General features: G+C 48.6%; 1 protein-coding gene across 1 annotated transcript in view; it reads left to right on the top strand.

Annotated features, from left to right (window-relative positions):
• Positions 1-6: 6 nt before the first annotated feature.
• The window catches only part of LOC106526473 (junctional adhesion molecule-like), a gene marked incomplete in the record, with an annotated part of 27,977 nt that continues 27,654 nt past the window's right edge, over positions 7-329 (top strand). Inside the window, 1 exon segment of the mRNA XM_014021092.1 lies at positions 7-321. Coding sequence (XP_013876546.1) covers positions 177-321 — 145 coding nt within the window.

Consider the following 329-nt stretch of genomic DNA (forward strand, 5'->3'; position numbering starts at 1 on the left):
CTGCTTGGCTCTGACTTCATGGAAATGATTCTTTTGTCATTTCAGTTCTCTCAGCAGGTCTGACTGTGAGTCCCAGCAGCTCTCAGTTTTTTAAAGGAGACTTTGTGTCTCTGATATGTGAGGAGGACCACAGCTCTGCTGGATGGACTCCGACGAGAAACACAACAATCAGACAGATGAGTCGCTGTGGAGTGGGTGGATGGGGAAAACCTGCTAATTCCTCCTGTACCATGAACTACTTGGTGCCTTCAGACAGTGGTGTGTACTGGTGTGAGTCCAGCTCTGCAGCAGTCAGTAACAGCATCAACCTGACTGTCACTGGTAAGATC

This window comes from Austrofundulus limnaeus, unplaced genomic scaffold (genome assembly GCF_001266775.1).
Source record: "Austrofundulus limnaeus strain Quisiro unplaced genomic scaffold, Austrofundulus_limnaeus-1.0 Scaffold277, whole genome shotgun sequence".
Classification (NCBI taxonomy): domain Eukaryota; kingdom Metazoa; phylum Chordata; class Actinopteri; order Cyprinodontiformes; family Rivulidae; genus Austrofundulus; species Austrofundulus limnaeus.